This window comes from Nycticebus coucang, chromosome 24 (assembly GCF_027406575.1).
Source record: "Nycticebus coucang isolate mNycCou1 chromosome 24, mNycCou1.pri, whole genome shotgun sequence".
NCBI classification, from domain to species: Eukaryota; Metazoa; Chordata; class Mammalia; order Primates; family Lorisidae; genus Nycticebus; species Nycticebus coucang.
The window spans coordinates 1,937,252-1,963,046 of NC_069803.1; the positions used below are offsets into that span (position 1 = coordinate 1,937,252).

Below are 25,795 nucleotides of genomic sequence, written 5' to 3' on the forward strand. Positions count from 1 at the left end.
GCTCTTTGAGGGGGTACTGGAAAGCCAAATGCCGAATAGATTGAAGGAGGAAGGTTAGAGTTAGAGGGCTAAGATCCTTCTAGTATTTAGAGGAAGCCTACATGAAATGATTAGATATCATGTAACATTAACTATAATTACTTAAATTTAAAGAAAATCACTACAAAAATAACAGAATACAAAAATGTTCAAGTAGTTGAAGAAAAAGAATTAGGGAACAGTAAAATGTAATCAATAAAACATATTTTATAAGAAGAAAAAACATACCCCAAAAATCATGGTAAATAGGAAAAAATATAAGATGGCAAATTTCAGTCTAAATACAGAGGGTGCCAAAAAATGTACACACATTTTAAGAAAGCAAAAATCTGTATGAAAATTATAATACTCAAGTCACATTTGACTTCTGTAATTATAAAGATACAAGATGGAATACACAAGACAACAAACATTATCAGTATATATTACAATTTTAATGCAGTTTTTCCATTCTTAAAATATACATACATTTTGGACACCCTCTGTATGTTTTATAGCATATTAAACATATAAGCATAACACTCTCCACTACTGCATTCCATATAAAGGCTGTTTATAAGACATCAATGAAAATCAAAGACAAATTGAGAAAAAGGGAATGGAAAGGATATACCACGTGAATGTTGTTAAAGAGGAAATTGGTATAGCAATTTAAAAGTGAAAACTTATATATTTAAGATGCATTAGTAATTAAAAGAAAATACACCAACAAATACAACTAAAAAGAACATTATGTATTTAGTTACTGCCTCAAAATATATAAAGCAAAAACTTCAACAATCAGAGAAATAAATCTACAATGCAAATCTTTAGTTTGTCTCTCACAGAAAATAAATGATCATACAAACAAATGAAAGAGTTAAGTACAAAGATGATTGGAAACAACACAATTAAAACGTTTGTCCTAAAACCATTGGAGTATACATAGCAAGTGTACACTTTTACAAAAATTTATTTCTTTTCTGGTGCTAATATTTAATAGTGTAGGTCACACATACAAGCTTCTCACAATGAGCTAACAAAATCAGAAAATTATTTTTAAAACAATGAAAATAAATCATATAACTAGAAATGAAAGACCACAATATATTCATTATTTAAACAAGAAATCATACTGAAATTTTCTAACTTTTTGGGTGGAGGAGGACTTGCAATGATTTAATAATAATGTTAATAAAACTGGGATACAACAGTGTTACAGAAGAAGAAACAAATGATAGGACAAAGCAGTACAGCAGGAAAAAGGTGAGTCTATTTCTACTAAGAACTCAATCCATAAATGACTACTTTTTCCAAAAGCAATTTATTTTTCCCTTCTATCTCTCTAGCAGATGATTCTGATGTGATAAAATTTGTGGCATGTGGAGACAACATATTCAGCTTAGAAAGAAGAGTATGCAGCCATTATGCACTACTCAAATTAGAGAAGAGGTCTTTCTGGGTTCATAAGGACAGGAGGCTGCAAACATTTTGCAGAATATGTGAGAAAGAAGATCCCTAAAAGGTGAATACCCAAAGTCATCAGTTATGTAGTGACTGTGTTTTTAGTAGTAGTAGTAGTAGTAGTAGTAGTCCATTGAGGGTACAAAGAATTAGGTTACACTGATAGCATTTGTAGGGTAAAGCCCCTCTTATAATTGTGTCCTCCCAAGAGGTGTGCCACACATCATAACTCCCTCCTTCCCTCCCTTCCCCCTCTCCCCATAGCCTCATTCCTTGAATTTATTTCAGTTTCTCTCTTATTAGATCATCTGCTGCCTATATATTAGAATTGACTACATTAGATTCTTGCTTCTCCATTCTTGTGATACTTTCCAACAAGAATGGGTTCCAATTCTATCCAGGTTAATACAAAAGATGTAAAGTCCTCATCTTTTCTAATGGCTGAATAGAATTCCATGGTATACATATATCACAGCTTGTTAATCCATTCCTGGGTTGGTGGGCATTTATGCTGTTTCCACATCTTGGCGATTGTAAATTGAGCTGCAATAAATATTCTAGTGCAAATCTCCTTATGGATTTTTTTTCCTTCTGGGTAGATGCCCAGTAATGGGATCACAGGATGAAATGGGAGGTCTAGCTTGAGTTCTTTGAGGTTTCTCCATACTTCCTTCCAAAAAAGGTGTATTAGTTTGCAGTCCCACCAGCAGTATAAGTGTTCCCTTCTCTCCACATCCCACACCAACATCTGCAGCTTTGAGACTTTGTGACGGGGGATATTCTCACTGAGGTTAGGTGATATCTCAGGGTGGTTTTGATTTGCAATTCTCTGACAATTAGGAATGATGAGCATTTTGTCAAATGTTTGTTAGCCATTCATCTGTCTTTATCAGAGAAGGTTCGGTACATATCTCTTGCCCAGTGGTTGATGGGATTGTATACTCTTTTGTTGATTGAGTTCTCTGTAGATTCTGGTTATCAATATTTTGTCAGATTCATACACTGCAAATATCTTTTCCCATTCTGATGGTTGTCTTTTGATTTACTTGTTGTGTCCTTAACTGTGAAGATTTTCAGCTTAATTTGCTTTACTTGTTATGTCCTTAACTGTGAAGATTTTCAGCTTAATTAAGTCCCATTTGTTAATTTTTGTTGTCTTGTGATGGCTGCTGAAGTCTTTGTCATAAAATATTTCCCCAGTCCAACACCATTGACAGGTTCTCTCAGACTTTCTTCTGAGATTTTTATCATTTGTGTCTTAGATTTAACTCTTTTATCCATCTTGACTCAATTTTGGGAAGTGATGAAATGCATGGGTCCAATTTCTGCTTTTACATTTGGTTATCCAGTTCTCCCAGCACCATTTTTTGAAAACGGTTTGTTTTCCCCCTTGTATGCTTTTGTTTGGTTTATCAAAGATCAGATTGCAAATAGAGTCTAGTTTCATCTCTTAGTTTTCATTCTGTTCTACATGTCTCTATTTTTGTGCCAATAACATACTGTTTTGATTACTGTGGGCTTGTACTATAACCTGACATCTGGTTGGATGATGCCCCCAGCTTTGTTTTTATTACTAAAATTATCCGTGGTTATGCAGGGTGTTTCTGATTCCATACAAAATGAAGCACTATTTTTTCCAGTTCTTCAAAATATGCTGTTGGTATTTTAATGGGGATTGCATTGAATCTGTAGATTAATTTGGGTAGAAAAGACAGTTTGTTAATGTTGATCCATCTCAACCAAGAGCATGGTATGGTCTTCCATTTGTTAATACCTTCTGCTATTTCTTTTATTAGGGTTTTGCAATTTCCCTTGTAAAGATTTTTTCACCTCTTTTGTTAGTATACTTCTCTAAGTATTTCATTCAATTTCAAGCTACTGTAAAGGGAATTCCATCCTTGATTTGCTTCTCAACTTATCTGTTATTGAAATACACAAAGGCTACTGATTTGTGTGCATTGATTTTTATACTCTGAGACATTACTGTATTTTCTTATCACTTCCAAGAGTTTTGTGGTTGAGTCTCTTGGAATTTTATTTAAATTCCAACTCTATTTAAAAAATCAGAAAGTTGAGAAAAATGACACATGCAGTGAAGATTTTAACTTTTAAGTTATATGTTAGAATATAAGAAATATTGAAAATGAAGCATTAGAGTCAAAACAATTAAATTAAAACAAAAGAAAGGCAATAAAGTAGAAAAAAGATCAAAAGAATTCTTTTAAAAAACAAAGAAAAGACTTCTCAACAAACCAAAAATTATATTTTCCAAATAACTAATAGAATAGAAACTTCTGAGAAAACTTCTCATGAAATAAGAATTAAAAGGAAAAAGGATACACACTAGAATCCACATAGATATGTAAAATTGCACATAATACTGGTTTTCTACTGAGGAAATCAATCAGAAAGGAAGGGAAAGAAGGGGAATGGCAAAATCCACTGAAAGACTACAAGGAATACTATTTGGGTGATGGGCATACCTATAGCCAGGACTCAAGCATTACAAAACCAAACCATGTAACCTTAAACTTTTGTATTCTCTTACTATTTTTAAATTTAAAAAATACTAGATATGGTATGCAAAATTTGTAAAATTTTTATTGGATACACCAACTTTCAACATAGACATTCTTTGAAGGGAGGAATGGAGTGTCATGCTAGAAGGAACTGCTGCTGCAAATGCAATGGTTTCTTTCATAAAGCAAACAAGAAAACTATTAACACTGTTCACTTCCAGTTGTGGGCAAGAGGATGTTCATCACCTTGTTCTATTAGTTTCAGATTATTTTCTTTGAAAAAAAAAAAACTGTTGTAAGCTAAATTCTAAATTTGCCTTTTGAAAACTTTACCCAGAGAATATTTTTTAAATTGTTTCTAATATGAGGCATCAATGTGATTTCAAATACTTCATCTGTTGTAGGGCACAGAAATCTGCATTTTTAATAAATACTTCTAGTACTTCTTTTGTTGGTCACAAGGATCACCCTTTGGTAACCTCTAGTGTATTTGAAAGCAATAGATACCTATATTTGATTCCCTCTTCTCCCAATTAGCAGTAAAATGATTTTGAAAGATATTCAAACTATACTCTCAAATATTTGTATCCCAAAAATGGGATATTCACAGGCATCTCACAGAATTAAGTGGATGAAGTACTCACAATACCAGTAAAATGTAAAGTATTATTGCTTCTGCTGATATTGCCTTACATATGAGTAGCTTCAAATGGTATTATAGTGTACTTCAAAACACAGATTCAAATGGTAGGACTACATCTATGAAGCATATTGTAATGGTACAAGTCAAATCTATCAAGTATAGAACATAAATATCCTCGCACAATAGTTAAGTAAATGAGGTGAAAGCTATGTTAATTAGTTTGATGTAAGCATTCCAATTTGTATAAAAAATCAACACATTATACCCCAAAATCTATGTGTAGATGATTTAATAAAAGTAAAAAATACACAAATTCAATTTACTTGCTGCTTAAGGATTCCTCTTCCTTGGTGATCCACTTTTTCCAATGATTCCATGCCAAGGCTACCATGGTTGTTACAAGGAGAATAGGAAGAAAAATGTAGAAACCTAGGAGCCAGTTCTTTTTAGTGTTCCTAGAGGCCTTTTCATTGAATAAACCTAAAAATAATAACACACTTAAAAATCAAAAAATTAAACAGCGTACTTTTACTTTCAAGTTGCAATAAATTAATTAAAATTATCTTATTTTTTATTATTATTCAAATAACATGGAAAAATAATTATGAAATGATAATCCTTGGGAATATCTCTACAACTTTTCCTTTCAAATGCTTGGAAAGCAAGTTCTAGAAAGTTCAAAAGTAGTTTGTATTTTATAGCAAATACAGAAAAATCTCACCATAACACTATAAGTGGGGACAAAAAAGTTCAGTGCTATATAATATGAGATTGTGTAATTGCAAGGTTACTTAAATTGCATTGTTGTTATTTTATCAAAATATTTCACTGTATACGTATAAATTCTATTTTTCCTTAGTAGACTGATGGCTTTTGATATTAGGATTCCATGTTAATTATTCCAATACTGTTTAAAGCACACTGGTATAAAAAATCAAAAGACTTGATTCCTAATTCTAATTCCACCACTTGTTAGCACTGGGAATGTAGACAGAAATGTATACTTTAAACTCCATAAGGAAAACAACTTTTTTTGCTCACTGTTCATCCTAGTAACTAAACAAGCAACTAGCATATATTAAGAGTTCAATAAATATTCGCTAAGTCACTCAATGAATGAATGACAGAAACTAAAGTCATAGTTAACCAACAGAACATTGTGCCAGTATCCCTCTGTCATCACTTAATCATCAATTTATAGAGGATTTTCATTTAACCTCTTAACTCCTTCAGAGTAAAATATTGTCTTCTATTTCATTTCTTCTATACCAGAAACATAGCAACAGTACTAGACACAGAGTAAATCTTGTTTGTTTAGAGATGATATCTAAAAGAAAAAGTTAAAGATAGCATTAAAGATAATTTTTTTAATATTATGTTCCAACAATGACATTTTAATATTATAAAAGAGCATAAAATTAAGAAGTCATATTTTATTTTCATGTTTTGATTACTTTTCATTACAAATACAGTAGAACTTCCATAATTGACTACCTCCCCAAGTTAACCTAATTTTTATAGACAAGACATGCACAACATGTACGCAATAGAAGAATGACCTCTATATATTGACCGCCTCTGTTAGTTGCATGTTGACCATTTGGACTGTGACACTCAATACTAATTTACCTTCTATAACTTGAACAGTTGAGTCCACTCTACAATAAAGAGTAGAAATTATGGGCTTTGTCCTTTACTTGTATTATTTTTTTCTTTAGCTAATTCATTTTTCATGTTATTATTACCACGTATGGATTAGGCCTCACATCCTATCGTTTAGCATGTGTTACAGAAGATTTTTCTCAATGTGAAGGACTGGTCAGACTTGTAAGTACATCTTACAGGTACTGAAAATTTTTATAGTTAATCAAGACATGCTAACCCAAAGGAAAAACTCAAAGAGGTGACACTGAAGGAAAACATTAAGCTTCCACAATTTATATTTCCTGGAAAGCAACAGCCAAAGAAAGATGGCGAGACATTTTGATGTTAGCAAGACCACAGTTAGAAACATCAAAAGACATAAACATGAGTACTTGGAGAGATATGGTAGAAAAAACAAAAACCTATAATGGAAAAGGAGAAAAACTTCCCTCCATGAAGTCAATGAAGTCACATTAAGCTGGTTAACACCTGAATCTCCAGACTAATGATTGCTAAAAAGTTGCTAAAAAATTCACACAGGAACTTGGAGTGTCAAATATCCAAGCATCAAGTGATTGGTTCAAGAAATTAAAATTGTGACACAAAATCTCCCAGAAAGTCTTATGTGGGGAATCCAATGAAGTTCTAGTAAAAGTTGGGAAAGAGTTCACCAAAACGTTCCCAGATACTACCAGAGGCTTCAAAGGTGATGACATTTTTAGTGCTGAGGAGTGCTGCCTCTTTTTCAAGGTAATGCCTGACAGGAGCCTCAGCATGAAGGGTGAAAATGTAAAAGTGGACAATTTTCCAAAGGTTGTTTCACAATTCTTCTTTACCCTAGCTCAACCAGAGAAAAACTGAAGCAGTTGGCAATTAGCAAGTTGGCAAAACCATGTGGACTCAAGAACCCAAAGCCTGAAGACCTCCTGGTCTCTTGGAGATCTAACAAATGTGCATAGTTGAGTGCCCTATTTGAGAAGTGGGTAAGGGGGTATCAACTGACATATTCTACTGATAGTAGACAACTGTCCTGACCATCCACAAATGTCAGACATATGTGACACAAAAATTTCTGCTTATAAACATGATCTTAGAAATCCAACTCTTGAACAAGGAATCATCAAAACATTTCAAATGCACTATCAAGCCCAGCTTCTGCAGTAGATCATTACTAAAACATAAACTTGTGGTCCACTGGTGGGAGGCAACTTCATCCACTGCATCAGTTAACACTCTGGATGCTATCCTCTGGATTAGTTCTACTTGGAATAAAGTTCAATAAGAAATGAAACAGAATTGTTCTCAAGGAAGTTGTATTTGTCAAAATCCAAGAGCATGATATTTTGGACCCATCAGATAGTCTATCTTCCATGACAGAATTTGAAGTAGTAGATTTTAAAGGTTTTGCTGCATTGGATGGTGAGGTGGCAAACTGTAATGATCCTGATGTAGACACAATTTTCCAAGCAATAAGTGAATATTCACCAAAGTACAGACCAGGGTAAAAGTGCATGAAGCAACTGATGATCTGAACAAAGCAAGTGAGGATGACACAGAAGTTGCAGAGACTCCAACAGAAGAGGATATCAGCATCTGATAATGTACTTGACATCATTTGCTGTGGAAAAATCCCTGGGTATGCTGAATGGTTTAGCCAGTGTTGAGAGTGATTTCTCCATTTATATTTGTAATAAGAATAAGAAACTGACCAAAACTGACTGTTTTTTTATAAAAAATGATTAACCCATAAACAAACAGTAAATGAAGTGATTTTGTATGATACTGTATATATGATTTTACGGTTTTGATTATGATTATTTCATATGATATACTCTAATAAAAGTTGGACAACAAAGTAAAGCGCATGTATATATCAGTACAGTAGGCCTACTTCTTTATGTTGACTCTTTCCTATGTTGACCAGTTTGTTACAGTTCCATGGATAGTCAACATAAAGAGGTTCTACTGTATTAGTTTCTTTTTAAGTGGCAAAATCTAACATTTAGTGAAAATAAACAACTTGAGAATTTTATTGAATTGATTTCCAAAGAGACATCTAAAGAAGAAGGATGAATGGCTAACAAACAGATGAGAAAATGCTCAGCATCCCTAATTATTAGAGAAATGTAAATTAAAACCACCCTAAGATATCATCTAACCCCAGTGAGAGTGGCCCACATCACAGTCTCAAAAGTGCAGATGCTGCCATGGATGTGGAGAAAAGGAAACACTTTTACACTACTGGTGGGACTGCAAACTAGTACAGCAATTTTTGGAAGGAAGTATGGAGAATCCTCAAAGAACTCAAGTTTGACCTCCCATTTGATCCTGCAATCCCATTATGAGGCATACCCAGAAGAAAAAAAATCCTTTTACCACAGGGATACTTGCTCTAAACTGTTTATTGCAGCTCAATTTACAATCACCAAAATGTGAAAACAGCCTAAATGCCCACCAACCCAGGAATGGATTAACAAGCTGTGATATATGTATACCACGGAATACTATTCAGCCACTAAAAAGATGGAGACTTTACATCTTTTGTATTAACTGGATGGAAGTGGAACACATTATTCGTAGTAAAGCATCACAAGAATGGAGAAACAAGAATCCTATATACTCAATTCTGATATGAGGACAATTGCGGTCCTAGTACATGAAGGTGGGGTAAGGGATGGGGGGAGCCAAGAAAAGAAAGGAGGGTTCGGGTGGGGGTACAAGGGATGTGGTACACCTTTTGGGGCAGGACACAATTATAAGAGGGTCCTTATCTAACAAAAGCAATCAATGTAACCTGGTTCTGCATACCCTGTAGGAATTCCCAACATAAAAAAAAAAAAAAAAAAAAAAGACAGAGGCAGATACTTGCCTTCTTCCTCTGGAATCTTCCTAGAAGATTCTGCAGCTTCTTCTGCACAATGTGGAGGACTATAGCCTGTTTCACAATGGCATGCCCCATTGGAATTGCACACCTAGGATCATTTTTTAAAAATAAATGAGTATTTTAAATATCTTCTTATAGAAATGAGACCATGCTTTCTTTCTTAATCATATTCTAGGTGTAACTGTGTTTATTTAGAGAGGGAAGTCCACTTATAAAATGCTTGTTTTTTAGACTGAAATGTACCAAAATAATAGCAAAAAGGGAAAAGCGAAGCTCACAACATTTGCATGAAGAAAACTTAACATCTTCAAGTGTTTACCTACACTTTCAAAAACACATAGTTAACTTCTAATAAAAATGTGACCCTTCCATTGGTGTGCTGCAGCCAAGTAGTAACAGCTCCCAGAGCTAATTCTGTGCATCTATTTCCACCTCCACTTTCAGTGACTTCATGTTGGTGGTTTGAAGTATTTGCCCTACTACTGAGGATTTTATCCCCACCCCCAGGCTAGTTGCTGAACATTTTAACCTTAACAGTGCTCTTATGAAGGATGGGTTTCATTTGGTTTGTCTTTGTGAATGGAAAAACCAAACACTAAAATATTTCAAAGATGTTTGCTTGAGCCAATACGGGTGACCCTGACCTGGAAATCACACAAACCAAACGGCTTGAATAAGTGGTCCCAAGGCAGATAGATGGTAACTTTGTTTTATACATTTTTGGAAAACCAAAGTTACAGGCAAAGTCATAAATCAATAGCTGGAGGTTAAACATTGATTTGGCCTATAAAGGTGGGATATCTTAAAGTAGAAATTTATAGGACATGGGTAGATATGGAGATTCTTTAATTTTCAATTGGTTAAATGACTAAGGCTTTGTCTAAAAACTTGGAATTAGCAGAAAGGAATGTTAAGATGAGGAAATCTGGTAATCACCGTGTAAAAGTCACACTATGCCAAATGTCACATTATAGGAGCAATCCACAATAAATTTTACTAAATCCTATTCAGTAAAATTGATGGTCTGCAAACTTAACCCTTACCTTGCATGGTCTTAGGTCTTATTTATTATTTCGTGTCTTATTATTACAAATAGTCTGTTTTGTTGGTCAGTTTTGTCTAAACTGCAAACTGGAGGGATTACAATGAGGCATGTCTGTCTTGTCCTACCATGGCCAAGATCTCAGTTTTTAAGGTTTCTTGGGGCTCCCCTGGGATAAGAGGAGATCTGTTATAACATTTGTGGGGCTTAGAATTTTATTTTTATTACAATTTGACTTTTAAGCAAAAGGTTTTGTATTCCAAGGGCGCATTGGATACTTAGATGGCACAACATTAGGAAATGATGGTATGGTATTTTTTTGGTGTTAAAAGAATTATGTGAAATTATCTTTCAATAGTAAAAAAAAAATAAAGAATTCCTTAGACAAGTAAAAATTTAGAACATTTACCAACCAGTAGACCTGACTTTCAAAGAAATGTTAAAAGAAGACAATGTTTTTAGAGACAATGAAAATTATACAAGTTGGAAAATTATATTTATATGTATAAAGAAAATAAAGACTAAGAGAAAGAATTAAGTTAATCTAAAAACTGGGGTTTTATTCTTAATTGACCTAACATATAATAGTTTCTTCAGATGATGTCAGTATTGAATTTTATCAAACATTTCAGGAACAGAATATACCAATTTTCTACAATTTATTTCAGAACATAGAATAGAGGAATGTTTACTAACTCATTCTATTAATCCAAAATTACTCTAACATCAAAACCAGAGAAAGATAGAAGAAATGGACACTACAGACCATATCTCTCATGAACATAGATGGAAACCCCCTAAAAAATATTAGCAAATTCAAAAGCATGTAAAAGGAAGTATACATCACAAACAAGTGGCATTTATCTCAGGTATGCAGGATTGGTTCAACATTACATAAAATCAGTTGATATAATCAATCACACATCAACAGACATAAAAAGAAAAATCACATTTACCATATCAATAGATAAAGAAAGCATTCAACAAACATAATCCACCATGCTTCAAGTTTCTGGGTTGTTGTTTTTTTCTTTTTTCAGTATCATCAAACTAGAAAGAGAGGAAATTTTTTCAAGTAGGTAGGGAATAGCTAACAAAACGCATGGCTGATATCATACTTTATGAAATTATGGTGGAGGAAGCAAGATGGCTGACTTGGCTGACTAGAAGCAGCCTCTGACAGAAGCTCCTGTCCAGAGGGAAATATAACATCCAGAAACTACCTAATTAAGCTGAAGACTGGGAGCAAGCCAAGAGAGAAGTAAGATAACTGCAGGCCACCTCTGCTGAGGCAGGCTGCGACTCCAAGAAAGCAATCTTCAGGTACAAAACTCATCCAGTAGGGAAAGTGTCTGACCTCTCCCCCAAGAAAACTGTGTGTGTGTTTTCTTTTTCTTTGTTTTCTCTTTGTTTGCTCCTGTAGGTTTTCTACAGACAAGTATTGAACTGAGGACCTCTTGTTTCTCCCCATGGGTGAGAGCTATAGGAAGTGGGGACTACTTCCTCAAGTGGAACCCTGTGGTGACTCTGAACACTCTTTCAGGCAGAAAAATTGAACTAACATTTTCCCTGCCTTTCTGAACTTCCAGTCGACCCATCTCCCCTCACCTGATAAACCAGAACCCTAACCCCTACTGAGACTGAGGAAGGAGGCTCATGAGCAGTGTGTCTTCCCCCCTCCCCCAGTCTGCCGGACCAAGTGCTGCACCCCAAGCCCTGCCCCCAGCACCCTTCCTGCCTCCTAGCTGTGCCAGCCTGCCTCTGTGCCAGGTCCTGGACCAAGTAGTGAGCCATGGGCGAGTGGTGCTCTCCTTGCTGAAATCAACAGGCACCAGACACTGCCAGAGTCACGTGCATTGTCCCCTGCCCTGCTGCTGCATCTGTGTGCACCACACTCCTGGAGCTTCTCTAACAGCCAGAATTCCCTAGCTTTAGCATTGGCTGAGGAGCTGTGCAGGGTCACTTCCCACAAAGATCCAGCAACAATAGAGTGATCCTGCTGGATTCTAATATTGGAGAGGCACATCCCCAACTCTGCTCTGCCAGAGGAAACCAGAGCTCACTCAATATGGATATCGGTGCTGCAGAGTGTCAGGGGAAAGGCACGGTGGCGGAGAGAGAAAAGCATTTGCTGTACTGATAACCCCAGGATTAGACTGAGCCAAACTGGAACACTCACCAGTGGCTATTGAACACCTGAGGCAGGCAGGCCTCAGCTCCCCCAGCTGGCTGGTAGCAGAGGGCAGTGGCCGGGCCACAGGGGCATTGACCTTCCTTTGACTCTGACAGGCTCTAAGCCCTGGCACTTCTGCTTATTGGAGGGAAAAAGACTGCAGCCCTGTGGGGTCACCAGTGACTCGGCATGAAAAAGGAGCAAAGTGGAGAAAGAGACTCAGGCCCCTGGTCCAACTGTGCTACTGGGGCAGGCCTTTCTGACTCCATAGAGCACCAGAGCAAGCCAAATCTGAGCAGCCAGTAGAACTCTGCCATCTAGCTGCTGGAGACCTTTCCAAATCTCCCACTTCAGAGTTCTACTGACTGGGTCAATTGCTTCAGAACCCCTAACCTGGAACAATGACCCAAGGACCCTCTCAGGTGGCACACTGGTTGTATAGTAACAGGAAGGGTGGATTTTCCCCTCCCCGTTGCTGTCTCTGGGGGGTAAGTTATCTTAATTGCTTGTATTTCTCCACAACTAAGACTTCACCAGAGTCACTGATCCACCAGATCAGACAAGAACCAGATGAATACAAAACACAGCCACCTAACCCGACCATACCAAGCAGGTTTCCTCAGCCTCAGACTGTAATACTGTACAGGTCCTTTGCAAAGCTAAAGGGGAACAAGATGCAGTCATCAGCTTAACAAAGGGCTGGTTAACCACAACTCCAGGAAACCCCAATGCAATTTCACCTTACCTGACCACCTAGCCTACAGTGAAAAATAATCATGAGGTGGAATCAGTGGGAAAACTCTGGCAACATGAATAATCAGAGTAGATCAACTCTCCCAAGAAACAATAAAGCAGACACAACACAAGATCCCTTTTATAAACAAATGGCTGAGATGTCAGAAATCGAGTTCAGAGTTTGGAGAGCAAATAAGATCAACAGAATGGAGGAAATGATGGAATTAGAATTCAAAGCAGAAATTCAAAAGATGACTCAAGAATTCAACGAATTTAAACACAAAATGACCAAAGATTTTGATGCATTGAAGCAAGATTTTGCAGTCCTCAAATATCTAAAAAATATAGAAGAATCCCTCAGTAATAGAATGGAGCAGGCAGAAGAAAGGATCTCTGACATTGAAAACAAAGCTTTTAAATGATCCCAAATGCTCAAAGAGGGGAAAAAAGTGGAGAACAAAAACAGATCATTCTCTCAGAGAGCTCTGGGATAATTGAAAGAGATCTAATATTCACCTTATAGGAATACCTGAAAGTGATGAGGTTGCTGTGAAGGATATAGGTGCTTTGCTTCATGAAATTATTAAAGAGAACTTTCCAGACATACCAAGATATTCTGAAATTCAGATAGCAGACAGTTGTAGAACACCGGCACAACTCAACCCAAATAAAAATTCTCATAGACACATTATAATTAACTTCGCTAAAGTTAATATGAAGGAGAAAAGTCTTCAAGCTGTAAGATGTAAGAAAATCATTACATACAAGTGGAAGAACATTAGAATGACTAGAGATTTCTCTGCTGAAACCTTTCAAGCCAGAAGAGGGTGGTCATCGAACTTTAATCTCCTTAAACAAAGTAACTTTCAACCCAGGATCCTGTATCCAGCTAAACTGAGTTTCATCTATATTGGAGAAATTAAATACTTCATTGACATTCACATGTTGAAGAAATTTGCCATAACTAAACCAGTTCTTCAGGATATTCTCAGACCTATCCTCTATAATGAACAACACAATCTTCCACCACCAAAGTAACTCACTCAGAAATGTTTGATCAAATTCCAAATTGCAAGTGTTGCAATTTTATTCACACATACAATAGACTTTAAACCAATTAAAGTAAGAAAAGCTCATAAGGGTCACTTCTTATTTGTTAAGGGCAACGCTCAACATGATGAGATTTCAATTATCAACATTTATCCACCCAACCAGAATGCACCTCAATTTATAAGAGAAACTCTAACTGACATGAGCAACATGATTTCCCCCAGCACCGTAATTGTTGCAGACTTTAACACTCCTCTGGCAGTGTTGGATAGAGCCTCAAAAAAGAAGCTAAGCAAAGAAATTTTAGAACTAAACTTAACCATTCAGCATTTACATCTAATAGACATCTACAGAACATTTCATCCTATAAAACTGAATACACATTCTTCTCATCAGCTCATGGATTATCCTCCAAAATTGATCACATCTTAGGTCACAAGTCTAACCTTAGCAAATTTAAAAGAGTAGAAATCATTCCTTATATTTTCTCAGAGCATCCTGGAAGAAAACTTGAACTCAGTAACAACACGCATACAAAAACATGGAAACTAAATAACCTCATGCTGAACAATAGCTGAGTAGACGAGATTAAGAACAAAATTACCAAATTTTTGGAACAAAACAATAATGAAGAAACCAAATATCAGAACCTCTGGGAAACCTCAAAAGCAGTCCTAAGAAGAAAATTTATAGCGTTGCAAGCCTTCCTCAAGAGAATGGAAAGAGAGGAAGTCAATAACTTAATGGGATATCTCAAGCAACTTGAAAGGCAAGAACTTTCCAACCCTAAACCCAGTGGAAGAAAAGAAATGACTAAAATTAGAGCAGAACTAAATGAAATTGAAATCAAAAGAATCCTATAACAGATCAACCAATCAAAGAGTTGGTCTTTTGAAAAGATCAATAAAATAGGTAAACCTTTGGCTAACCGAACCAGAAGTAGCAGAGTAAAATCCCTAATTTCATCAATCAGAAATGATAAAGGCCAAATAACGACAGACTCCTCAGAAATTCAAAAAGTCCTTAATGAATACCACCTAAAACTCTACTCTCAGAAGTATGAAAATCTGAAGGAAATAGATCAATACTTGAAAACATGCCACCCTCGTAGACTTAGCCAGAAAAAGAAGTGGAAATGTTGAACAAGTCTATAACAAGCTCTGAAATAGTATCAACTATAAGAAATCCCCCAATAAAGAAAAGCCCGGGACCAGATGGCTTCACATCAGAATTCTACCAAACCTTTAAAGGGGAACTAGTACCTATATTACTTAATCTTTTCCAAAACATAGAAAAAGAAAAAATACTTCACAACACATTCTATGAAGTAAATATCACCCTGATACCCAAACCAGGAAAAGACCCAACAAGAAAAGAAAATTATACACCAATATCTCTAATGAATATTGATGCAAAAATATTCAATAAGATCCTAGCAAACAGAATCCAGCAACACACAAACAAATTATACACCACAACCAGGTGGGTTTCATCCCAGAGTCCCAAGGATGGTTCAATATATGTAAATCCATAAATATAATACATCACATAAACAAATTAAAAAACAAAGACCATATGATTCTCTCAATTGATGCAGAAAAAGCTTTTGACAATATCCAGCATCATGTCTTGATCAGAATGCTTAAGAAAATATGTATAGATGGAACATTTCTTAAACTGATAGAGGCCATCTACAGCAAACCCACAGCCAATATCATAGTGAATGGAGTAAAATCGAAATCATTTCCACTCAGATCAGGAACCAGGCAAGGATGCCCACTGTCTCCACTTCTTTTTAACATTGTAATGGAAGTCTTAGCCACTGCAATCAGGCAAAAGACAATTAAGGGGATCCAAATAGGACCAGAGGAGATCAAACTGTCACTCTTCACAGACGATATGATTATATATCTGGAAAATCCCAGGGAATCAACTACAAAACTCCTAGAAGTGATCAAGAAATATAGTAATGTCTCGGGATAGAAAATTAACACTCATAAATCTCTAGCCTTTATATACACTAACAATAGTCAAGGGGAAAAAGCAATCAAGGACTCTATTCCCTTTACAATAGTCCCAAAGAAGATGAACTGTCTGGGAGTGTATCTAATTAAGGATGTGAAAGATCTCTATAAAGAGAACTAAGAAACTCTAAGAAAAAAAATCACTGAAGATGTTGACAAATGGAAAAATATGCCATGCTCATGGCTGGGAAGAAAACCTAATCCCTATCAAAGCACCTCTGTCATATTTTAAAGACCTGGAAAAATTAGTTCTTCATTTTATATGGAATCAGAAAAAACCTCGAATAGCCAAGACATTACTCAGAAATAAAAACAAATTGGGAGGATTCATGCTTGCAGACTTTAGACAATACTATAAATCGATAGTGATGAAAACAGCATGGTACTGGCACAAAAACAAAGAGGTATATGTATGGAACAGAATTGAAGACCAAGAGGTGAACCCAGACACTTATCATCATTTGATTTTTGATAAGCCTGTTAAAGATATAAATTGAGGGAAAGATTCCTTATTCGATAAATGGTGCTTGACAAATTGGCTGGCAACATGTAGAAGATTGAAACTGGACCCACACCTTTCTCCTCTAACAAAAATTGACTCTTAACTGGTTAAAGGACTTAAACTTAAGGCATGAAATTATAAATATTCTTAGAGAGAGTGCAAGAGAAACTCTTGAAAAAATTGGCCCGGGACAATACTTCATGAAGAAGACACCCAGGCAATTGAAGCAACATCAAAAATACATTACTGGGATCTGATCAAATTAAAAAGCTTCTGCACTGCCAAGAACACACTAAGTAAACCAAATAGACCACCCTCAGAATGAGAGAGGACTTTTGCAAGTTATACTTCCAACAAAGGTCTAATAACTAGAATCCACAGAGAACTCAAACTTACTACTAAGCAAAAAACAAGTGATCCCATTTCATTGTGGGCAAGAGACATGAACAGAAGCTTCTCTGAAGAAGACAGGCACAAGGCCTACAGACACATGAAAAAATGCTCATCATCTTTAATCATCAGAGAAATGCAAACCAAAACTACTTTGAGATACCATTTAACTCCAGTAAGAGTAGCCTACATCACAAAATCCCAAAACAACAGATGTTGGCGTGGATGTGGAGAAAAGGGAACACTTCTGCACTGCTGATGGGACTGCAAGCTAGTATGTTCCTTTTGGAAGGAAGTTTGGAGGACACTCAGGGGTCTAAATATAGACTTGCCATTTGATCCTGCAATTCTTCTTCTAGGTGTATATCCAAAGGACCAACAATCATTTGGCAATAAAGATATTTGCACTAGATTGTTTATTGCAGCTCAATTAATAGTAGCCATGTCATGGAAGAAGCCCAAGTGCCCATCGACCCATGAATGGATTAATAAATTGTGGTATGTGTATACCATGGAAAACTATGCAGCAGTTTAAATAAAATGGAGACTTTACCTCTTTTATGTTTACATGGATGGAGCTGGAAGATATTCTTCTCAGTAAAGTATCTCAGGAATGGGGAAAAAAGTAACCAATGTACTCAGTACTACTGTGAAACCAATTTATAATAACTCACACTTGCATATGAAAAATAAGACACAAATTTAGCCTAGGATGAAGGATGGAAGGGGAGGGAGAGGGGAGGTGAAGAGGTGGGAGCAATAGTAGGGAATGGTAGAGGGACCACACCTATGGAGCACATTGCAAGTACAAGTTGGATGTATTATGTGTAAACACAAATGTCCTAATGCTATAATTGGGTAAATCAGGTGAAAGCTATGTTGATTAATATGATGTAAGCACTGCAATTTGTACAAGTAATCAACACATGGAATATGGCTTAAATGTATTTATGATCTATGTACAAAAGACTTAATAAAATAAATAAATAGAAATTAGATAATTTCCTACCAAAGTAAGAAACAAGACAAGGGCAGGTGTTCACTCAAACCACTTTTACCGGAAATTCTAGCTAATGCAATAAGATCAGAAAAGAAAATAAGTGCATGTATTTGGAAGAAAACAATTAAAACTGTCTTTATTTGCATATAGCATAATAATTTGTAGAAATTTCAAAAATGATTGAAGAAAAATGAAATGAACCCCGTAGAACTAACAAGTGATTAAAGCAAAATGTAAGGTCAATGTACAAAAACCCATAATTTTTCTCTTGGAACAGCAACAAATTAAATTTGAAATTAAAACATATTATTTTTATTAGCAGCACCCTAAAGTGAAATTCTTAGCTATAAATATAACAAAGTAAGCATAAAATATAGAAAATACTGAAGATGAACAGATGAGAGGTAACTTTAGCCAGAGGCCGCTGACCATCAGGAGAGATTCTGGAGAGATTTGGCCTCCGAAACTGAAGGAGGGGACTTGAGATAGGAAAGCAGATAGACATGTGCACATCATCTCAGCTTTGGCAACCTGCAACTCCAAGAAAGAGGATCCTAGTGAATAAATTCCAGGTACAAAGCCCAGTGCTATGAGGATGAGAGACCCCTCCAACAAGTGGGAGGATCGCTGCAGGCTCTCTGCGAGCAAGCAGGAGACAAAAGACCACTCATTTTACCCCACAGGTGAGAGCCGCAAAATACTGGGCATCCTCCCCCAGAGAGGTCCCACCTGGAAGCCTAGGGATCATCCTACCCAGCATAAAACTGAACAAATACTCTCCCCACAATACTGAACTTTCAGGACACCCTTTCACCTTTCCTGGAGGTCTGAAGATCTGCACCCTGCAGAGCTCAGAGTGTTTGGACATTCCCTAGGAGGCCTGGGCATTGTAAGGATAGATGTGCAGAAGCAGTGACTCGACTAGCAGCTGGACAGCATGAGAAGAGAGGGACTTTGGGAAAGAGAAACACACTATATTGCCTTGCCACTGATGGCATAGATCCCCTCCTCTGACTTTCAAGGGTAGAACCTCTGACTCCAGGTTAGGGCTGTTGCAGGCAGGTGAGTTGACCCCTGTTCAGACTTTCAGGGGTAGAATCAATGACAATCATTTGGGACTTTAACAGGCGGGGGCTGACCCCAAATCTGACTTCCAAGGGTGGAGCCACTGGCACCCAGATTGAAATTTCAAGGGCAGAGCCAGGGGTGCCTGGCTTGGTCTTTCAAGGGAGGTGCCACTGGTGCCCAGATTGGACTTCTAAGGCACAGCCTCTGGCGCCAGGTTTGGACTTTCAATAGCTGGGCAAGGTGTGGACTTTAAAGGGTAGAGCTGCAGACACAAGTTTGGACTTTCAAGGCTGGGTAAACTGATGACCTGTTTGGACTTATAAGGGTGAAGGTATTAATGCCTTTGACATGAGTGTGGCTAGTGATATTTCCTGAATTGGTGGTCCACCAGAGGGGACAAGACTCCATCCACCTGTGCATGCTGGTTGGAACTGTCTGTGGACTTCCACTATTGGCATATTGGAGACCCTTTTAGCTCCCCCTATTAGCAGTGATTGTACTGTCTGTGTCAATCTGTTTAGAACTCTAGATCTGGGCTGTCCACCGGGGTCCCTCCAAGGTTAAGTGCCAGTTGCTTTAAAGCTGGAAAGGACTGAATTTCCTTTACCAGCTGTTGCTGGTCAGGGGGCAGGACACGATAGATGCTTGTATCTCTCCCCAGTTTAAATTCCAGCCTAATACCTCTACTCCTTAAGATTGAGTAGAGGTGGCTGATTTCAGGTCAGAGTCATCTTGCACTTTCATACTAAGCAGGTCTTCAGAGTCTTAGGCTACATCTCTGTAAGGTGTAGCCTTTGTAAGGATGTAGGTGAAATCCCACAGTCGCAAGCCCCAGCTCATTGGTTTAGGGTAGATTAACTCTACCTCCTGGCACCCCCAGTCCAATCTTACCTTACCACTTTCAATAGCCAAACTGCAGAAAATACTCACAGGGTGGAACCAGATGAAGAATGCTGGCAAAATGAATAATCAGAGTAGATGAACTCCCCCAAGGAATGACAAAGGAGATAAAAATAGAAGATGCCATTCATATACAAATGACTGAAATGTCAGAAATAGAATTCAGAATATGGATGGTAAATAAGAACTATGAAATGGAAGACAAGTTAGAAAGTTGAATTCAAGAGTAGTTCAAAAGTTCTCTCAAGAAATCAATGAATTCAAAGACAAAAATCTCAAAGGATATGGACATAATGAGAAAGGAAATATCAGAGCTGAAGGAAATGAGAAAGTTATTTAAGGAGCTTAGTAATACAGTAGACTCCTTCAGTAACAGAATGGAATAGGCAAAAGAAAGAATCTCTGAAGTTGAAGACAAGTTTTTGAATGTTGCCAATCCCTTCAAAGAGGCAGAGAAGTAGAGAGCAAAAACTGACCATTCCCTGAGACAGTTGTGGGAAACTCCAAAAGAGCAAACATTTGTCTGATAGGAATTTCTGAACAAGAAAAGGATGGAATTCCTAAAGGCACAACTGTCCTATTCAAGATACACTGGAGAATTTCCAAAGCATGGCAAGAGATACAGAAATTCAGATAGTACATAGTTTCAGAACCACAGCAAGACTCAATTCAAATAAAGCATCTCCTAGACCAGGGGTCCTCAAACTTTTTAAACAGGGGACCAGTTCACTATCCTCAGACTGTTGGAGTGCCAGACTATAGTTTAAAAAAAAAAAAAAACTATGAAAAAATTTCTATACACACTGCACATATCCTTATTTTGAAGTAAAAAAAACAGAATGGGAACAAATACAATCATACCGCCTCATGTGGCCCAGTTTGGGCCATAGTTTGAGGAACCCTGTGACCTAGACACATTGTAATTAACTTTGCCAAAGTTAACATGAAGGAGAAAATTCTACAAGCAGCCAGACATAATAAAAGCATTTCCTACAAAGGGAAAGATATTAGAATGGCAGAAGATCTCTCAGCAGAAACCTTTCAAGCCAGAAGAGGATGTACATCAAACTTCAATCTCCTAAAACAAAACAATTTTCAGCCCAGGATTTTGTAGCCACCTAAACTGAGTTTCATTTGTGATGGAGAAATCAAATTCTTCACTGACATACACATGTTGAGGAAATTTGCCATAAGTAAACCAGGTCCCCATTATATTCTCAGAACCATTTTCTATAATGACCAGTACAATCGTCTACCACCAAAGTAAACTCACCCAGAAATTATTGAACAAAACCAAACTCCCACAATAGTGAAAGGATTAAAAATGTCCACTGGACCTTTGAAAAACATGACACCTAAAACATTACCAGGCCTATCAGCCCTCTCAATTAATGTGAATGCTTTAAATTGTCCTCTAAAGAGGCACAGGTTAGCTGACTTGATACATACACATAGATCATATATCTATTGCATACAAGAATCTCATCTTACCTTAAAGGATAAAAATACACTCAGGGTGAAGGAATAGTTATCCATAATACAGGCAAAAGAAAATCAGAGATTACAATTTTATTTGAAGATACAATTGGCTTTAAACCAACAAAGATAAGGATGGTCACTACTTATTTTTCAAGAGAAATGCCCAACATGAAGATATTTCAATGATTAATATTTATGCACCCTTATAAATAATGCTAAATAATATATACTACTTATGCATCCTTATTAGAGAATGTTTCCCAATTTATAAAGCAAACCCTAATGGATATGAACAACTCGATATCTTCTGCACTATAATAGTTGAAGATTTTAACACCCCTTTGACAGTTTTGGACAGATCCTCCAAAAAAAGTAAACAATGAAATATTAGACTTAAACCTGACCCTAGAACAAATGGATTTAAAGTACCGCTGCAGAACATTTCTTCCTAAAAAACTGAATATACATTCTTCTCTTCAGCCCACAGATCATCTTCCAAAATTGATCCTTTCTTAGGAAACAAGTCCAACTTTAGTAAATTTTATTTATTTATTTATTTGCAGTTTTTGACCAGGGCTGGGTTTGAACCCACCACCTCTGGCATATGGGGCTGGAGCCCCACTCTGTTGAGCAACAGATGCCGCCTGCTAACTTTAGTAAATTTTAAAGAATAATAATTATTCCTTGTATATTCTCAGACAACCATGGAATAAAAGTTGAACTCAACAGCAACAGGAATCTTCATACTCAAACAAAGTCATGGAAACTAAATAATCTTAGGCTAAATGATAGCAGATGAAAGAAGAGATTAAGAAGGAAAACACTGCTCTCTCTCCCCTCTCTCTCCTCTCTCTCTCTCTCAGTCTCCGTCTCTCCCCCCCTTCCTCTCTCTCTCTTTTCTCCCCTCCCTCTCTTTCTTTCCTCACTCCTCCTTGGTGTTGTCCTGCAACATCCCCCCTTCACCAATAAAGACCTTTCACACAAGCAAAAAAACAAACAAAAAAAATTGAAGGAAAACACCAAATTTTTTAATAAAATGATAATGAAGACATAAATTACCAAAACCTGTGGGATACTGAACAGGCAGTTGTAAGAGGGAAATTTATAGCATTGAAAGCCTTCATCAAGAAAACAGAAAGAGAGGAAGCCAACAACTTAATGGGTCATCTCAAGAAATGTGTCTATTCTTCCTGGAAAAGGAAGAACATTCCAATCCCAACCCCAGCAGAAAAAAAAGAAATAACCAAAATTAGGGCAGAATTCAATGAAATTGAAAACAACAAAACAATAAGTTGGTTTTTTGAAAAGATTAAAAAAATTTTAAACCTTTGGCCAACCTAACAATACACAAAAAAGTAAAATCTCTAATATAGACTATCAGAAATGATAAAGGAGAAATAAGAATAGACATCTCAAAAATTCAAAAAAAATCCTCAATGATTACTACAAAAAACTCTATTCTGAGCAATATGAAAATGTGAAGGAAATGGACCAATACCTGGAAGCATGCCACTTTCCTAGACTCAACCAGAAAGAATTCGAAATCTTGAATAGACCTATAAAAATCACTGAAATAGCTTCAACCATAGAATTCCCCCTCACAAAAGAAAAGTCTGGGACCATATGGCTTCACATCCAAATTCTATCAAACCTTTAAAGAGGAACTAGTACCTATATTATACAACCTTTTCCAAAGCATAGAAAAAGAAGGAATACTTCCCAGCACATTCTATGAAGTAAATGTCACCCTGTTCCCCAAAACAGGACAGGATCCAAAAAAGAAAGTAAATTATAAACCAATATCATTAATGAATATCAATGCAAAAATATTCAATAAGATCTTAGCAAACATAATTCAACAGCACATCTTTTCATGATCAGAACACTTAAGAAAATAGGAATAGATGGGACATTTCCCAAACTGAGAGAGGCCATCTACAGCAAACTCATGGCCAATATCATATTGAATGGAGTAAAATTGAAAACATTTCCACTCAGATCAGGACATAGGCAAGGATGCCCTCTGTCTCCACTGCCATTCAACATAGTACTTACTGGAAGTCGTAGACATCACAAACAGACAAGAGAAGGTGATAAAGCATATCCAAATAAGAGCAGATCAAACTCTCACTCTTTACAGAAGATATGATCCTATACCTGGAAAATCCCAGGGACTCAACTACAAAACTCTTAGAAGTGACCAATGAATACAGCAGTGTCTCAGCTACAAATCAGTAGCTTTTACATATGCCAACAATAGTCGAGCTGAAAAAATAGTCAAGGACTCTATTCTTTTCACAATACTGCCAAAGAGGATGACATATTTGGGAATTTGCCTAACAAAGAATGTGAAAGGTCTCTATGAAAACAATTATGAAAATCTGAGAAAAGAAATAGCTGAAGATGTTAACAAATGGAAAAACATACCATGATCATGGCTGGGAAGAATCAACATTGTAAAAGCATCCATACTACCTAAAGCAATATACAAATTTAATGCCATCTCTATTAAAGCACCACTGTCATATTTAAAGGTCTGGAAAAAACTGTGCTTCATTTCATATGGAATAAGAAGAAAAGCTGAATAGCCAAAACATTCCTCAGAAATAAAAACAAGTCAGGATGTATCACATTACCAGACATTAGGCTATACTATAAATCTATAGTGATCAAAACAGCATGGTACTGGCACAAAAATAGAAACATAGATTTATGGCAAAGAATAAAGAATTGAGAGATGAACCCAGCTACCTATCATCATTTGATCTTTGATAAGCCTATCAAAAACATACAGTGGGGAAAGATTCGCTATTTAACAAATGGTGCTGGGTGAATTGGCTTGCGACTTGTAGAAGACTGAAACTGGACCCCCGCCTTTCATCCTTATCAAAAATCAATTGTCACTGGATAAAAGATTTAAACTTAAGACATGAAACTATAAAACAGGTAGAGAATAGTGCAGGAAAAACACTTGAAGAAATCAGCATGGGAGAATATTTTATGAGAAGGACCCCCCCCCCAGAAAATGAAGCAACACCAAAAACACATTAGTGGGATCTGATCAAACTAAAAAGATTTTGTACAGCCAAGAGCACAGTAAATAAAGCAGACACACAACCTTCAGAATGGGAGATCTTGCAGGTTATGTTTCCAACAAAGGTCTGATACCTAGAATCCACAGAGAACTCAAACTAATTGATAAGAAAGGAACAAATATCCAGATTTCTATGTGGGCAAGAGACTTAAACTGAAACTTCTCTGAGGAAGACAGGTACATGTCCTAAAAACACATGAAAAAATGCTCATCATCCTTAATCTTCAGAGAAATGCAAATCAAAACCACTTTGAGATATCATCTAACTCCAGAAAGATTAGCCCACATAACAAAATCCCAAACTACAAATGTTGGCATGGATGCAGAGAGAATGGAATCCTTCTAAACTGATGGTGGGAAGGCATGCTAATACGACCTTTCTGGAAAAAAGTTTGGAGAATACTCAAAGAACTAAAAGTAGACCTACTGTTCTATCCTGCAATTCCTCTACAGATGATCAAAAATTATTTTACAATGAAGTCTTTTCCACCAGAATGTTTATTGCAGCCCAATGCATAATTGCCAAGACATGGAAACAGCCCAAGTGCCCATCAACCCATGAATGGATTAACAAATTGTGGTATATGTACACCATGGAATACTATGCAGCCATGAAAAATATGGTGACTTCACATCTTTTGTGTTTACCTCGATGGAGCTGGAACATATTCTTCTTAGCAAAGTACCTCAAGAAAGGGGGAGAAAGGATCCAGTGTACTCAGTACTACTCTGAAATCAATATATAAGCATCCAGACATTCATATGAGTGGTAAAACATAATGATAATCCACAAAGTAGAAGGGAATAGGAGAGGGGACAGGTGGTAGGAGGAAGAGTATTTGTTGGACCTCACCTAATATGCATGATGCAATGTTACACTTCAAAACTATTAAGAAAAGAATATAATTGTGATGGATGTGTTAATCAATTCAAGTATTTCACATTGTATCTCAAATCAATACCCAGAACCCCATAACTGCATCAATATGCACAGTTATGATTTAATAAAAACAAAAAAATAAAAATAATAGGAAAAACTACAAAACATTGATGAAAGAAATTTAAAAAATAACTAAATAAATGAAGAGATATTACATGATTGAATAAGAAGACTTTTGTCAAGATGTCAATTCTTCTTAACTTCTTTAGGACTTCAGGTGATAATT

The 25,795-nt window shown here is 36.5% G+C and overlaps 1 protein-coding gene across 1 annotated transcript in view; it reads right to left on the reverse strand.

The window, feature by feature from the left end:
* Positions 1–4,963: 4,963 nt before the first annotated feature.
* The window catches only part of ADAM32 (ADAM metallopeptidase domain 32), a 380,224-nt gene continuing 359,392 nt past the window's right edge, over positions 4,964–25,795 (reverse strand). The window contains exons 16-17 of the mRNA XM_053578831.1: positions 9,158–9,260; positions 4,964–5,124 (exon numbers count right to left, since the gene is read on the reverse strand). Of these exons, the coding sequence (XP_053434806.1) occupies positions 4,964–5,124; positions 9,158–9,260 (264 nt within the window). The remainder of the gene's footprint in view (positions 5,125–9,157; positions 9,261–25,795) is intronic.